This window comes from Abramis brama (assembly GCF_963993115.1).
Source record: "Abramis brama genome assembly, chromosome: 1".
Classification (NCBI taxonomy): domain Eukaryota; kingdom Metazoa; phylum Chordata; class Actinopteri; order Cypriniformes; family Leuciscidae; genus Abramis; species Abramis brama.
Window position 1 is genome coordinate 67,101,436 of NC_139963.1, and position 16,024 is coordinate 67,117,459.

Genomic DNA, 16,024 nt, shown 5'->3' on the forward strand with positions numbered 1-16,024 from the left:
AGACGTGAAATATATATGCAATTTATTCTGTATTAATCGGTGACCTTCATATATAAAGTATGTATGTTATTAACCACATTTATAACCTAGTAAAATAGAGTGTTATATAAGAAAATACACTGTAACTTGTTTTGTAAAAGCCTTTATTGTGAAATTGTTTTATTAAGAAGAGACAATGCAACTTGTTTGGTAAAAGCCTTTATTGTGAAATTGTTTTTTTTATGAAAGACAATGGAGATGGTTTTGTAAAGGTCTTTATTATTGAACTGTTGTGTTCAGAGAGACACTGCAACTTGTTTTTGTAATAAACTTTTTATTGTAATAATGCATGCAAGAAACGACAATGATGTACTCATGTTTAAGCATTTAATCAATAGATAGAAGTAACATTAAGTAGTGAAAAGCATGTACTGTAACTTAGCAAAGTAGAAATGGCAAGCATTACCCGTTTGATGAGGAGCATGAGGCGCAGGAGAAAGGCAGAGGGTCCAGAGCAGCAAACAAAGGAGAACAAAGGAAAGAGCTTTATATATGGAGTTACAAGGGGGTTTCCAGAACGGAGGACAGTTCAAGACTTCGGATTGGACAGATTGTCTGTAAAGGACTGAATCTGTGCGGAGGGCGTGTGGACTATAAAAAGTATTGTAAGGAATGTCAAAGTCAGACGCTGATTCACCAAGGACGGCCTCTCCGGTGTCAGATGCCTTGCCATTGCGCCTCATGAAGATGAAAGCTTGTAAATTAATTCGTTTTGAATTACTTTTACTTTTATTTTATATATTAGAACCTTTTATGTAAATTAGTTAACCTGTATTTAATAAAAAATACATTTAATTGAAAATAAGAAGCTCGCCTGCTTTAAAGTCTCTGTTTTACCAAATATTGAGCTGAACTAAACCACGGAGCAGTCTTTCGACTGAACTGTAAGTATGGAAATTTATATACTTATTGTTTAGAACAAATTCGACTGACTTTACCTAACATGAGAATAAACAAAATAAGGTAGAAGGTGTCTATATTTAATACCCTAACAAGGGGTTAAATTAAGCACCATAAAACAATATATATATACAAAATTTTTTTTTAATTATTGTATTTTTTTTCCTCTCATATTATTAAGAGTAGGAAAAATAGTAACCTAGTTATATGCATAGAAGCTCCAACATAGTAGGTGGCGGTAATGCACCATAATGCTAGTGCCACCCGCCATAAAGAAGAAGAAGAAGAAGAAGAAGAAGAAGAAGAACGCGTTCGCTACTTTCCCATTGAAAATAGTTGGCAACACTGTTTCCCTCATTGAGAGTTTCAGCGTCGAGTCTTCTGAGGCGAGGAGAGCAGTTCACGGTATTTCTCATATTTACACAACCATCACACACACTTTATACAGTTTGACTAAGCGACAGACTCATTTCTGTATTGTTTTCATCGATCACAGCGATACTTGTGCGTCTTTTCTGGCGTCTTCCTTCTGAAATAAACATTTAGTGCAGCAGCAGCGAGCATGAGGAGAATATGTTGAGTTCATTCAGACCTGAGCGAGTTTGTGTTCGTTTGTGTGATTGACTCGATGTTTGGAGTGAGAACTGTTACTAAATGACAAGAGTGACTCTGGTTTGTGAGGGGAATTGATATAACTTATTTTACGTTGAGCTGTAATAAGCAACGTCAGACATTTAAATTAACTCTTATATGTTAATATTGTAAATGAATAGCGTTTTACTCTTGGAACAATATTGCTTTGTGATGCTCTTTATTTTTAAACGTTTTATGATCATTATCAGTTTCAGCGCACATAAAAGTATTATTTTAATGATTTAAGTACTAAGTGATTGATATAAAACGTAAATATATTTAGATTCAAATGTATATATTATGCTTATGTAATTATTTATCTGTAGAGCAGTTTTACAGGCTTTTATCATGTATCCTGACTCAAATAATGTGTTTCTAACAGCAAACACTCAGAATAAAGTGAGATGATCTGCTGATGATCCTGAATGGCTTGTTGAATGAGTGTTTGATAGTCTGAGGCTCATCAATATTAACAGATCTGCTGAAAACACTCTTTATTTCATGACAATAGTTCCTGTTTTCACCTCATTTATTAGATCTCCTGAAATTCGTCATCAGTGAAGCTCCTCCCATTGCAATTCTCCAATAAATGCTGTAAATTCCCATCAGCTACAAGTGAAGACGAGCATCAGAGCATCAGGAAGAGCTGAAATCTGCAAAGACTGAGTTTATTAAAGAGGACAGTGAGAACATGAGTGATCCAGAACCCTGCAGAATGAAACACACTGAAGATCCTGAAGAACAAAGAGGTTGGTGTTTATTCTTCATTCATTCATGATGCTGAAGAACATTCATGTTAGAAACATTCAAGCACTTCATCACTTTTAGATAAACAGTTCAACTATGAAACGGTACAGAATGTTCTGGGTTTTCTTCAACAAATGGTCAGTAAAGGGAGGTTTGAGACATTTCTATACTGATTATCAACATCAGATCAGGCTAAATACTATTTTAACTGTTTTATTTTACATTTATTTTATATCTGGTTCCCAATTTGCTACAATGTTACCAGAATTTTAGTCATTTTCAATATAGTTTACTAAATTGTTATTTTTTTTTAGGAATAGTCAGTAAACACTAAGTTACTGATGAAGTTGTATTTGTCAAATATCATACAAGTTATTGATAATTATAGAGATTCTTCTTCTTATAATAACCTTGGTAACAGGGTTGATGAATGTGATTAACGTAGCGGTGTGCGATATTGACAAAAAATGTTAACTCAATATTTTGGGGGATTTTGCTGATAACGATAATCAGATTTGTACAATATTGCACTCAGGAAAAAAAAAATGTATGTAAACTAGGGCTGCATCTAACGATTATTTTTGTTGTCGATTAATCTATCTGATTTACTTAATTAACTTGTCTGAAAATGCACTTGTGTTTATCTGCAAAAAGGTTCACATCCATTAGATTGCAGCCTAGGCTACTGTTAATGTTGTAACGACACTGACAGTCTATCCGGCCAGATGCTCTGAATTAGCGAATCCTGATTGTTTCTCTCATGCTAAAACACATATGAGCATATACAAGCCCTAAATGACTAGCTTTCTGACTACAAGTGTCTACAAGGAGGCCCTGGTTAATGTTTTACCCGACCTAATGAAATCAACGAACAGGCCCCTGTTTGTTTCTCATACTATCACGTGCTGCGACCACAATTCCCTTACTGTGTCTAACGTTTGTCCTTTGTGTACTGAAGGCAAAATTACAAGACTTACCCCATTCAGTTGTTTTGGACAACTAGGACTATCTTGCTTCTCTCAGCAAAATTATATGACGCCTCAGGCTGTCAAGTTAGTCTGCCCACAGAACTACCTTTGTTTTTGCCGAGTAACACACTCTCAAATAGCCCCCAACCTAGGGCTGGGCGATTTTGCCTAAAAAAAAAATCTTCGATTTTTAAAGAAAAATTCGAGTTTCGATTCGATTTTCGATTTTTTTTTCAATGCGATTAAAAAATGACTGCAGACATCAGATATAGTGTCAAAAGTGCAACTTTATTGCTATGATTGTCCTCAAGAGTTAAAATGCGTAGAATCCCAAAACAAAAAGTAAATGAGGCTCTGTCATTCAACAATTTCAAGCTTTAACCCAGGTTTAAGCAAAAGTGCAACAACTTCACAGTAGCTTAAATTTTCTGTTCAAGAAATCAGATAATTACAAATTTTGTAACATATAACATTACAATTAAAAAAATAAACTCTTCTCAGTATAGTGTGAACTGTGAATATAAAAAATGAAACATGCCTGTGGCAGACATATAGCCTGCTCAAAGAGTGAACAAATGTAAACTTTTATCTATAACAACAAAACACGTGCTTGTTAGATCTCTGAAACATTGTGCATGCTCATTCTAAACATTTTTTGCAAGAAAGATGAGCCTGTCCACAACCTCTGGCTTAAGGCAGGCCCGGTTGCAGGTAACTATTCCCCCACCCACACTAAATACCCTCTCTGAGGGGGCACTAGTGGCTGGAATAGAAAGATATTTTTTAGCCAGTAAGCTTAGCCTTGGAAAGTTGGGCTGATGCAGCTTCCACCATTCAAGAGGATCTGTGTCTGGCTCTATGTCTGGAAGAAGGAAATACGTTGCAAGCTCAGTCTCAATTTTTGTTTTCTCAGATTGTGGGTGTGGCGTGGTGGATGGTGCACTGTTTTTAAAGAAGGCACCCAGAGTCATTTTCTTTTTTGGTGGGGTGTTCTCTTGAACAGCTGAGGGACCAGCTTCCTCTGTGGTAGAGTTGCAGAGAGCAGAGATCTCAGACACCGCTCTTTTTTTGACAACTTCCAGTTTGCTAGCATCAATGTAGGTTGTACGGAACCTCGGGTCTAAAAGTGTGGCCATGTCCAAAAGTTCCTCTTTCTCCAAATCACAGTATTTACTTTCGAGGTAACGCATGATGTTAGCTTTGATTGTTTTTGTTAGCTCCAAATCTTCCTCCTCTGGCAGGAGGAGACTTGTTTTAAACAAATGCAGCACTGGTTTGATGCATGACACACTGACATATGATTCCCCTGACAGTGCATCAGTGAAGTCCTGGAGAGGTTTCACTGCTTTGTTGGTGGCTTCTAATACTTCCAAATCTTGCCACGTGGGAACAAGATGACGCGTTTTCTTGTCTGCACCCAGGACACGAGTTATTGCCTTCTCTTGCTCGAGAAAGCGCTCAATCATCTTTTGACGAGACCCCCAACGTGTTGGGGATTCTGAGATCAAAAGATGCTGGGGAAGTCCAAGCTCAGCCTGCAACTCTGTCATGTCTCGCCTTTTTTTTCCAGCTCTAGGAGAAGGCTGATACAGCTTTTTTGCAGACCCCTATGGCCCGATCGATCCTTGGATCCTTTACACCATTCTATGTAATAAATGTGAAAAGATATTTAGTATATTTTTTGTCACTCCAAACTATATATTTGATTACGTGAGTTTTCAAAATTGTTTTGTACTTTTATCACAATTTTAATAGCTGTAACACAGTGTAATACATAATGTATAATGAATGCAGATTAACCCTTGTGTGGTGTTCATATTTTTGTTACACAGCCAGTGTTCGTGGGTCTGGTGGACCCGCCGCATTTTTGGGTTTTTAATTCAACACAATCAAAAATAAACCTGACTTTTCCTTAACCCTTGTATGGTGTTCGGGTCTGTTGGACCCGTTTTCATTTTTTATCAAAAGAAAAATGATACAATTAATTATTTTTTCAAACTGAGACTTATTGGCCTTGGCTCATTTTCTGTGAGGAATATATATCAGAACACATTTTCAATGAAAACACACTGTACACCCCCCCTACACATTTATATTACACACAGGATGTTCGGGTCCACTGGACCCGGGGCTAATAAAAGCGTGGAAATTGTAGGTCCTGTGTACCTTTACTCTGTCCTCCTCCTGTCAGGGCCTGCTGTTAGTGTGTGTATGTTCTTGTATATGGTTTATGAGGACACAAATGTGTATAATGACATGGGTATTACAACGTAAACATGGTTTATGACGACATCTGTGTCCTCATACTAAAACATACTAATTGGTATTTTTTATGTAACCCAGTCTATGTGTGTAAACCAGTTGAAATATATACCATGTTCTGGCTATTAAATTATGAGCAAACAGTACTTTACAATGTGCAAGTATGTGCACCTATTTATTCTTACACCAACTCTTACCTATAGCGTTGTGGAGTCTGTGGCCAAAACACTGCAAGCTGGGCCAGTTGTTGTCTTTAAGGGCTTTTATGATGTTGGTGCCACTATCAGTTGTCATGCAGATGAGTCGTTCCTCCGAAAGTCCCCAGGAGCTGAGAGCGTCTTTTAAGCCATGGGCAATTATGTCACCAGTGTGGTTGTCGGGGAAATACGCTGTCTGAAGGCAGATGCTGCGCAGAGTCCAACTAGTGTTGATGTAGTGAACCGTCAGACTCAGATATGGCTGCATCGTCCGGCTGGACCACAGGTCCGTTGTGGCTAAGTAAAACTGCATCTCCTCCAGCTCACTGCGGATCTTTTCCCGAGTTGTATTGTACAGGTGAGGCAGCGAAATACTTGCGACTGGGGACAACGTACCTCGCATCTAATACTTTCAGCATGTGATTAAAGCCTCGCTTTTCGACAGAATAAATTGGCAGCATGTCTGTGGCAATATACAACGTGATCGCCTCTGTAATCGCTTTCCATCGCGCTCCATTCTTATCATAAGGCACACAGTGTGTAAAGCGCTCAGGAAGTGTAGTTTGCTTTTTAGCAGGTGTGTTAGAGGAGCCGTTTTCGCTACGGAGCCGGCTGCACTTCTCCCATTCTTCGCGATGTTTATTCCTCAGGTGCTGGAAAAGATTTGTTGTACTGCTGCTTCCAGTAGCAACAGCCTTGAAACATATTTCGCAGCAAGGCTTTGTCTGTGTTTTGTCTGCTGCATCAAAACCAAACCAGTTCCAAATTACGGAATTACCTGTGCCTTTGGAAGTAGTTCTCTGCTAGTACTACACGCTGCCATGTTGTTTTGATTGTGTTACGCGCTTCTTTTAGTATCTATGGTTACGCGGGGCGGGGGCTGGCTCATATCGCGCTATGGTAACGCACAAGGACAAAACGCGGAAAAGTCCGAAAAAACTATTGTGGCAAAAAACTCGAGTTTGCAAAATAAAAATCGTTTTACACTACAAAATCGATAAATCGGTTAAATCGATTTTTTGCCCAGCCCTACCCCAACCCCTCACGTGGTATGCACCACGAGATGCAACAGATGCCGACCTCACAGATATACACACACACATTGACATATATGGACTTCCACTAGTAAAATTTCATTTTACTAACTACCGTAAATCCTCTAATATAGGCCCGGGCCTTTATTTTACTCAAGCGCATCGCGGCCCAGGCCTTTATTGGAAGGAGGCCATAATTAGAGACAGGCCTTTATTTGTATTTGAGCAAAACGGACTACCAGTAGAATGAATAAAAACGAGATTTTGTGTCTATTTTAACCTATAAAATACTAGGTTAATTTATTGAAAACGTACAGTTAGTTACCATATAACATTATGGTATGCATACAGAACATTAACAACAAATAAATATAATATAAATAATATTTTTTTGTGAAAAGCAATGATTCATTTTGAAACAGTATTTGTTCCAGCAGTAACGTTAGCTCCACAACAGCACGCATCTGTGCATTCATTGATTTCATTCATTCATTCACACACTAGAAACGCGTGTCTTTTTGCGTGTAACTTACAGACACTATTGCGATTAGAACAAAGCAAATAGAACTGACCTATTTCTCAGCTGGATCCGTTGCTCCTCGAAATAATACTTCCAAGCACTTCTGAGGTAAATTTTCCAGGATTATTATTACTTAGATAGATGTGTGTTATCCAGCTGATTGTGGGTGTTCAGGTTTGCGTGGATCGCCTCAGATTATTTGCGTTTGAATAACGCGCGCTCTCCGTAATTCAGAGATCAAAGTCAACAGAGTATTTTGAAACTTGTTTGCACTTAAGAAAAAAAGCGAGCCTATCGCGCCAGTGCGATTGTCGATCCCAGGGGGTTAAAAAATAGATTTTCGCCAAAAATCCTCTTTGGCTCCGCAGCTGCCATGGTAAACAACATTAGCCTACCGGTGACTGAATTCTCACGTGCGAGTCAAGAGCGAAGTGATTGACATGACCAGGCTACCATAGCTATGGCTTGGATTCATTAGCAAACATTGCCCCCCCTGTGGTATTTGCATGTTACTATCACAAGCATAATGTTGTGGCCTGCCCAGAAAAACGTTGGTTCTAATAATAGCCCCGGCCACTATTAGAGACCGGCCTTTATTTACCTCCGCCAACAGCGAGACCGGCCAATGTTAGAGACCCGGCCACTAATGGAATACAGGCCACTATTAGAGGATTTACGGTATTAAAAATGTACAAAGAGTGTTCCAGGTGATTTGCATGTTCACCAGTGAGATATTAGAATAGTTGTGTTTTTGAATTACAGTAATGTAATCTTTAAGTGCCTTTGTTCAACAAAATAATGTATCTCTATGTTGCTATCTTTGTCAATATTCGTCCTTAGTATTGTTTTGATCCCCTTTGCACGACGAAGAAGATTTTTGATAAGAGACTGTGATAAACGTTATGGTTCCATGCGTTTTTAATTACCCGAGCATAATATCATACTTTGCCCCCTCGTGGTTCCACACGAAGGTCAGGCTGCATTAACACACAAAGGAAATCTTCTGCCCAGAATGCTCGAAGAGGATTCGTCCACCACGAAAAAGGGGACGGTATACAGGACACTGATAAAAGCCTAAACCTTGAGTTTTCTCTCTTCCTTCTCCCTCCTCCAAAACTTTGGAAACCCAAGTCCGGACCGGCTTCAGCCTGCTTCTCTTTTCTTCTCTTTTATTTCTTTTTATGTTTTTCTATAGTCTAGTTTCGTTTTCCTATTCGCCTCTGTTCATTCACAAGCTGAATGAACTTAGCCTGAATCATTCCCGGCAACTTCACCTCAAAGAAAGAGACTCTTTGAACCTCCCGCGCTCGCGCTCGCATGGAAGACACAGCACGCGCACGCCTCCCCTCAGACGACTCACGCTGCTCTTAAAGACAAACAGGATCCTTCCTTCCAATCCTCATACAAAGAGAACCATATGCAAGTATCGATTATTGAATTGAACTTTTAATGTGATTTCTTTGTTGTCTCTTAAGGGTTACTGTCTGTGATTTTTGCCATAGCCTACTGCGATCTCTGATCGCAGATTTTTGCTTTCACTTCCGATCTCATCTCTCATCCTCCCCTCTCTCTCTCATTCTCTCTCTCATCCTTTTCTGTCATTCTATCTTTCTCTAATTCTGATCATTTTATTCTCACTGTTATTCGTTATCTTGTATTGTTTAACTGTGTTTCATGTACATAGACATATAATCCGTGTGTATTGTGTAGTTTGATATATTCCTTAGTTCGATGTATTAGTCCAATTATTAAATTCCATATGTCCTTGATTGACTCTGTTTTAATTGCCCATGTTACTAAGTCCCTGAAATGTTCGATCTTAGCTATATGCTTTATCTTGGTACGATTTAAGTAACCTAATTTTACAAACACAGAGAGTTGTCTTTTCAAGGCCTGGAAAAGATACTCTTTCTCGTGTTTGTAAGAAGGATAATTTTCCTTGAGAGTTAAGTTAATCTTACGTTCAATGTTTGCTGGACAAACAGATTGTTTGATAACTAAATTAATTCCATTAAAGTTATCCCATAACTTCGAGCTGAAATAAGACTTGATGTATTAATGACGAACCATAACCCATTATGGTAATCATTCTTATATCAATCTAGTTCAGCTGTGATAAATTAGTGTAAATGTAATGACAAAATATAAAAAATTCCCTATAGATCATTTGAGCTAATATTAATATTAATGTACAACCCATTGTTGCTACAATGTAAATATAATGTTTGTCGTTTGTTTTTAAAGTTTACATTAGAGACCTGCGAGGGATGGATTTCTCCCTTAAAGGGGTGGTTCAGGATTTTCAACATCGGACCTCATTTTCAAGTGAGCCTGTTTGTCATTCATCAGTGGAGACAGTTTTCAAAAAAAATTCATCCAGTCCTTACTTTTGGATAGTTCGCCGGTGCTAGGCTAGCGCGAGTCAACGGTAGACGCGTTAGCCTGCCATTAAAACAGTTTTACCCACTCCACAGTACACCAAAAGCAAATCAATTATAACGCCAGACTACCGATGTAAATGTCTGTTGAGAGAATAATGTTACACAACTTTTAAAAACTGGCAAATGCACTGAAAGCTTCGTTGACAGATTTAAGTTAAAGTTATAAATTAAAGTCCATTTTATTGTCGCCGAATGGGGCATAGTTTGCATAGCAAACAAAGCACCTTTCTGTTCGGCCATAGTTTAAAGTATTCCCATACTTTGGATGATCGTGGTCTGTCATTTTCAGCATGAGCGGGAGCAGAACCTGCCATTACTCGATATTTAAACGTACTAATGAATGACGTGTCGACGCATTTCATGTGTGTTGACGTATTTTCATAGTCGACGTAATCTATGACGTTGCGGCCCTAATGTAAACAAAGTCTATGATTTAAAGACTAAAAGGTATAATATGAAAGTCACTTGAACAGAGGAAACAAGCTTGAACATTTTTTGCCATTAACTGCGTTTCTTTGGATCTACATGCGTTTCAAGGTGTGTGATAAAAACACCAGCCTGTCCACAGCCTCTGGCTTGAGAGCTGCACGGTGACATGTTACAAGTCAAGTCATCCTCATTTATATAGCGCTTTTAACAATGTAGATTGTTTCAAAGCAGATTTACAGAGATAAACGTATAATTTAAGGTAACAGAGATTTTGGCTTTATAGCGGATCTTTAATAAAATTATTTTCCAGCTAAAGTTAGTTATGATTGATTCGCTTCCGTCGCAACGATCAGTTGTTATTAAAGGGATAGTTCACTTTGAAATTAAATTTTGGTATGTTTTAGCTTACCTGAAGGGCATCCAAGATGTAGGTGTCTTTTTTTCCGCAGTAGTTTCAATTTTGATATTTTTAGGTCAAACCGTTCTTGTCTGACAGTCATATAATGCAGGTATATGGATACTGTCTCAAAACACAAGCACAGAGTCCAAATTAAAACAATTCCCCATCGTCCAAATTAAACAATTCCCCATCGTAAGTACACACTGATGGCCTAAGACACGAAACGAGCGGTTTGTGTGAGAAACCGAACAGTATTTTTATCGTTTTTACCTCTTATAACACAACCACGTCGAAGTGATCTGAAGTCGCGGGCGCTTCCTGCTGTGTGACGTGTGCGCAGACTGGTGCATAGATGTATATACACTAGATGTCGCATTAAAGACATTTGTTCCAATGAACTGCCGTAGCCAAGGCGAAATCTAGTATATATATCTATGCACCAGTCTGCGCACACGTCACACAGCAGGAAGCGCCCGCGACTTCAGATCACTTCGACGTTTCTGATTGCATAAAATAATAAAAGAAACCAACAAGTTCATGGCGAATGAAGTGGTAATGAATGAAATGAAATTTAATATTTTTTTCTTTCATGTCAGACCCGATGGAAGAGAGCGAGGAGAGTGAAGAACTGAGTAAAGTGAAGGAGGAGGAACATCATGTCAAACCTGGAGAAAAACCTCTGAGTCGCTCAAAGACTAAAAAGACATTTTTAAAGAAAAGAAGAGCCAAGAAATCTTTCACCTGCACTCAGTGTGGAAAGAGCTTCACAAGCAAATGTAATCTTGAGCGTCACATGAGGATCCACACTGGAGAGAAGCCGTTCACATGTGATCAGTGCGGGAAGAGATTCTCATGCAAAGGTAATCTTAATGCTCACATGATGATCCACACCGGAGAGAAGCCGTTCTCATGTGATCAATGCGGCAAAACATTTCTTAGGGCATCAGAGCTGAAGAAACACCTGACAGTTCATACGAAGGAGAAGCCGCATTCATGTTCTGTGTGTGGAAAGAGTTTTTCATCGCTGCAATATTTACATACACATGAGAAAAATCACACTGGTGTGAGAGAGTACATGTGCTTTGAGTGTGAGAAGACTTTTATTACAGCGGGCAATTTAAAACTGCACCAGAGAATTCACACTGGAGAAAAACCTTACAAGTGTTCACACTGTGACAAGAGATTCAGTCACTCATCATCTCTGAGATCACATGAGAGGATCCACACTGGAGAGAAGCCACACACGTGTGGTCAGTGTGGAAAGAGTTACACAATCAAACAAAGTCTTGAGATTCACATGAGGATCCACACCGGAGAGAAGCTGTTCTCATGTGATCAATGCGGCAAAACATTTTCTAGTTCATCAAACCTGAAGAAACACCTGACAGTTCATACGGAGGAGAAGCCGCATTCATGTTCTGTGTGTGGAAAGAGTTTTTCACTGCTGCTATATTTACATGCACATGAGAAAATACATACTGATGTGAGAGAGTACATGTGCTTTGAGTGTGAGAAGACTTTTACTACAGCGGGCAAGTTAAAACGGCATCAGATGATTCACACTGGAGAAAAACCTTACAAGTGTTCACACTGTGACAAGAGATTCAGTCGATCATCACATCTGAAAAGACATGAGAGGATCCACAGCAGAGAGAAGCTGCACACGTGTGATCAGTGTGGGAAGAGTTTCTCTTTTAAAAGTGACCTGACGCTACACCTGAAGATCCATGCAGTGGAGAAACCACATCAACACAGTCTGAGATCACAGTAGCTCATCTTTATGCATTCTTGGTTTTGAGAAACAAGGTCTGTTTCTGACTCCCGCTTGGCATGCTTGCTACACACTGCAATTTTTGGCATTTCTTTAAGATTATAAATCACACTGTACGATATGTATCTAACAAACTTGGTATGACATTTTGGACGTAATGTAATATGGACATGGACGTAATGACATAATGGACATAAATGTAGACTGTACAGTGATTACTGTACTGTCCAAAATCCTACAATAAGCACCGGGCAAGAAAGAACATCAAACAGTATTTTCATGTCTTCAAACAGCCATTTGTATTGTTGTATTTGTTATGGGGCAGGTCACTCATGCACGTTGAATTTGTTTTGCAGTACCCGTGACCTTAGCGTTGCAAGCGCCAACACACTACTGTTTGAGCTACAGGAGAAGATCACTGACTTGATAACTACACATAAGCCACCAAAATTAATCAACTAACCATTTAGAAATGTCCTGTTGCATTCTACATGTGGTCACTTCTTGAGTCTATCCATCATTCTCTGAAAAAGCTAAATTTTTGTGACATTTTTAGTGTGTCTGTGTGAGGTAATGAAGAAAGCTGCGCCCCCTGTGCCTGAGTAGGGTTGTCGTGATAACTGCAATATTGTAGTACCGCGCTACTGACAAGCCAACCGCAGAGGAATGCAAGTAACCGCAGCAACCGTGATATTTGCGCGTTTTCTTTTTTATAAGGCAATACCCTTCTTGTTTTGAATTTCGTGCATGTGTATTGAATGTTAAATAAGTTAATAAGGATAACGAGACGTTTTTATCATGGTGATTTGTACAGAGGCTTTGTGGATTTGCACTTAAGCCTAAACAGACAGTGAATGAGAGTGATCGACTGAGCGCGTGTGATTACCTGCATCTGTCTTTGAGGTCAAGTCATATAGATTTGTGAAAAGGTTGCTGTGTCCAAGGAAAGCGAAATATGTCGTGTCATCTTTTTAATATTTAAGGGCATTTACCATGAATGGCGACAGCGCTGGTCAGCATTCCACAGCTCAAGACAGCCGCGGGAAACAAAAATCAGAGAGTCACGCATTGAATCGCATCAGCTTCAGCGTACCCATGCGACGCATTGCTGGTCAGCTGAGCCTTGAAAGTGGAGCTCAAAGTTAAAAATAATTAACACCTTATTTCATTACTATCTTTTAATGAATCAGCGTTTTTGAACGTGTTCGTTGAATGAACGGTTATAATGACTCATTGAACGACAGTCTGTTCCCATTGTAACTGTGCGCTGATCGACAGCCTTTCAATGCGCAGATAGATGCTGTTTAGTTTCGGTTACATTGGTTACTGAAAATATACTCGTTTTTTTGCATGGATAAATAAATAAAAATGGCGATAAAACCGCATATCGCGCTATTGAGCCGCTCAAAATTACTGCAAGGGAAAATCCTTCACCGCGACAGCCCTATGCCTGAGCAGCAGCTCATTTACATTTAAAGGGACACACACAAAAACGTTTTTGCTCACCATTAAAAGGTGACAATTTTAACATGCTCAGGTTGCACTGGTGTGCCTAACTTTTTTATTTAGGAGTACCAGCACAAAATGTAGGTGCACCCAAATTTTTCCTCGGCTCGTGTCGCCTTTAACACCACGATTTCAAGGTTACCTTTTTATTACACTCCATATACATTCATATATATTATGTAAATGATTTCAAACAAGAATAAGGTGAAGGTAAATACTTTTTTTAATTTGAAGCACAATTATACTGTATATAAAAATAAAAATCTTTGTTTAAGTAGAGTGCTGTTCATTTTTACATTGTTCAAGTTAGAGCTGGGTATTGGCACAAATGTCACAATTCGATTCAATTTTGATTCACAAGCTTGCGATTCGATTTGATTCGATTCATTGATTATTTGGGATATCAGGTACAATACATGGCAAAATTTCTCAAGGAAAACAAATCAACTAATGCTGTAAACTATGGGAGTCTGTTGTAGCCAACTAGGCTTCATTAGCCTACTATATTGAAAGTAAAAATGAACTGATTAGTATATTTTTCTAGACTAACAAGTTTATGGTCATTGGGTATGGTTTTTCTGAGGTAAATGTGACGTTACATAACATTGTTTACATATGTTTTACTGACGTCTTTCCACGGTTGAAACAGTGATTGAGCGATTGCATGTAACATGATATGGATAAGTTCGATAAGTTGTACTCTATCTTTAACACACTTTCGATGCTCATTCATGTTTATTTCGTGCTGTACCTAGTATTATTAATGCGTAAGAGAAGATCATGTGCTTCTCTTGAACTGCGCCAGATCGATCTCACGCCACAGCGCCAAAATGCTATTTATGTTATTGAATTTCGTAAGAAAATGGACGTAATTTGAAATCTGAGACTTTGTTTCATATCAATAGTAACAAAGCACAAAGATTATTGCGATTTATTGGATGGGATTGGCGCTACAATGTTCCATTCATTCATCAACTGAAAACAGCATAGCCTATCGGTTCCAAGGACTGAGGGCTAGGTAGTTCAGGAAGAGGAACAGTTCATCTATTGCCTGTAAGGACTGATAGATCACAACACAATTATATGTATAATTGCAACAACAGACATCTGATGGTGTGGAATTTATTTCCAAACTTTCTGCCTTTACTCTGCATTCAATTCTAAAAGTGCTAGTGTTGGTCATAAGGTGACCATCCTTGCTTCAGAAAGTAAAAGTCCAACCATGTATATGTATATTGTAATATCCAAATATATTGTAATAACTAGCAGTTATTCAGTACAATGTGGGGACTAACCCACATTGACAAGCTGAATCACTGATCGATTGCTCCTGTCTGCCTCGCTGCCTGCTGTGAGTGTGTTTGTGTGCCTTCGGTGCTGTAAGCTCCGTCTTAGCCTTATATTTCTTTGTTTTGAACCATCATTTTACTACCATTTCTAGTTGTTTATACTACTACATTTTACCCAACATCTCAGATTAACCTGACATCGCTAGCTTTTGTTATTAGTACTACTAGCACAAAACGTTAGTAATTCGCTAGCCTGTTAACGCGCCACCCGTGCGCTCAGCTATTTTTATTTATTTATTTTTCTCGCGCGCGTCCGCGCCTTTGAGTTCATAAAAAGCTCAGGTGAGTAAGAATCAGTCAACAAACACGGTGAGTAATGTCTTGTCCTGTTATTGTCACCTGCACTTCATGTTACATGTTTAGTATAGCCTTCTCTGTCGACAATATAGATTTATATGTGATAAATGTAAGGAGACAGTTAGGTTGACAGAGAAGATTTCAGAATTAGAAACACGCATCCAGACTTTAATTGAGGATAGTAAGAGTGCTAGTGCTTTAGATGTTTTGGATGCGCATAGTATAGTGAACACTTTACATGGCGCGGTTCCGGCTGAAGTAGAGCCCGTGCAGCCGGGCAAATGGGTGACAGTGAGGGATCGCTCTAGTCGCGGATCTAAAAACCACTCTTCCGTTCCGATTACCATAACAAATCGATTTGCCCCGCTCAGTGAAACACCCACTGAGAATGATTGTGCCCTAGTAATTGGCGATTCTATCACACGGAACGTGAAAATAGAGACACCAACCACCATAGTCACATGTTTGCCGGAAGCCAGAGCGCCTGACATCAAAGCAAATTTAAAAGTGCTGGCTAATGCTAATCGTAAA

General features: G+C 38.9%; 2 protein-coding genes across 5 annotated transcripts in view; one reads left to right on the forward strand and one right to left on the reverse strand.

Annotated features, from left to right (window-relative positions):
* LOC311078910 (uncharacterized protein) overlaps nucleotides 1-16,024 on the reverse strand; it is a 427,873-nt gene that overhangs the window by 230,047 nt on the left and 181,802 nt on the right. The window lies entirely within an intron of this gene.
* Nucleotides 1,206-14,121, forward strand: LOC311078965 (uncharacterized protein). 2 transcript variants are annotated; one of them, XM_084108039.1, is made up of 3 exons: nucleotides 1,206-1,344; nucleotides 2,109-2,321; nucleotides 11,167-14,121. In XM_084108039.1, the coding sequence occupies exons 2-3, from the start codon at nucleotides 2,264-2,266 to the stop codon at nucleotides 12,339-12,341; spliced, it is 1,233 nt and encodes a 410-aa protein (XP_083964165.1). In that variant the 5' UTR covers nucleotides 1,206-1,344; nucleotides 2,109-2,263; the 3' UTR covers nucleotides 12,342-14,121. The 2 variants fall into 2 exon arrangements, with proteins under 2 accessions (XP_083964165.1, XP_083964166.1); XM_084108040.1 differs by lacking the exons at nucleotides 1,206-1,344; nucleotides 2,109-2,321 and adding an exon at nucleotides 9,240-9,625.

Excerpts from the sequence above, each read along its gene's own strand:
- LOC311078965 (XM_084108039.1), top strand. The coding sequence starts at position 2,264 with ATGAGTGATCCAGAACCCTGCAGAATGAAACACACTGAAGATCCTGAA. Across the intron at positions 2,322-11,166 it reads AGATCCTGAAGAACAAAGAG|ACCCGATGGAAGAGAGCGAG; the intron begins GTTGGTGTTTAT and ends CTTTCATGTCAG.